Source organism: Myotis brandtii, unplaced genomic scaffold (assembly GCF_000412655.1).
Source record: "Myotis brandtii unplaced genomic scaffold, ASM41265v1 scaffold247, whole genome shotgun sequence".
Classification (NCBI taxonomy): domain Eukaryota; kingdom Metazoa; phylum Chordata; class Mammalia; order Chiroptera; family Vespertilionidae; genus Myotis; species Myotis brandtii.
Window position 1 is genome coordinate 1,138,548 of NW_005359352.1, and position 423 is coordinate 1,138,970.

The 423-nt window shown below is 69.0% G+C and overlaps 1 protein-coding gene across 1 annotated transcript in view; it reads right to left on the bottom strand.

Annotated features, from left to right (window-relative positions):
• The window catches only part of CPSF3 (cleavage and polyadenylation specific factor 3, 73kDa), a 22,672-nt gene extending 22,352 nt beyond the window's left edge, over positions 1-320 (bottom strand). Inside the window, exon 1 of the mRNA XM_005867242.2 lies at positions 41-320. Coding sequence (XP_005867304.1) covers positions 41-90 — 50 coding nt within the window. The 5' untranslated portion in view covers positions 91-320. The remainder of the gene's footprint in view (positions 1-40) is intronic.
• Positions 321-423: the final 103 nt, after the last annotated feature.

The following is a 423-nucleotide window of genomic DNA, read 5'->3' on the forward strand; positions in this document are numbered from 1 at the left end:
AGCCATCCCGTTACCCTCCCGCCTCTCGCTGGTCCCTTACAGGGGCCGGATCAGCAGCTGGTCGCTCTCCTCCGCGGGGATCGCAGACATCGCGCAAGTCCGACGGCGAAGCCGAGCTGAGGAACAGGTCGCGGGAGCCTTTCTACATCGGAAGCAGAGCCACGGGGAACCAAGGTAGGAAGAACCCCAACCACGGAGAGCACAACTTCCGGCTCTCCGGCGCCCGCGGTGCTAGGCTCCACCCCTCGACTTCCGGCCGGAGATCCCACCTCGCGAGGTTCCTCCCCACTTGGAGTCCAGAGACCTGGGGCGGGGCCAGGAGTGCGCCTGCGTGAGGTCTGGGAGGCGGGCCTGGTGGGCGGGGCCAGGGGACCGGAAAAGCTGGCGCTGGAATCGGGAGCGGGAGTGGCTGCCCCCGCCCGG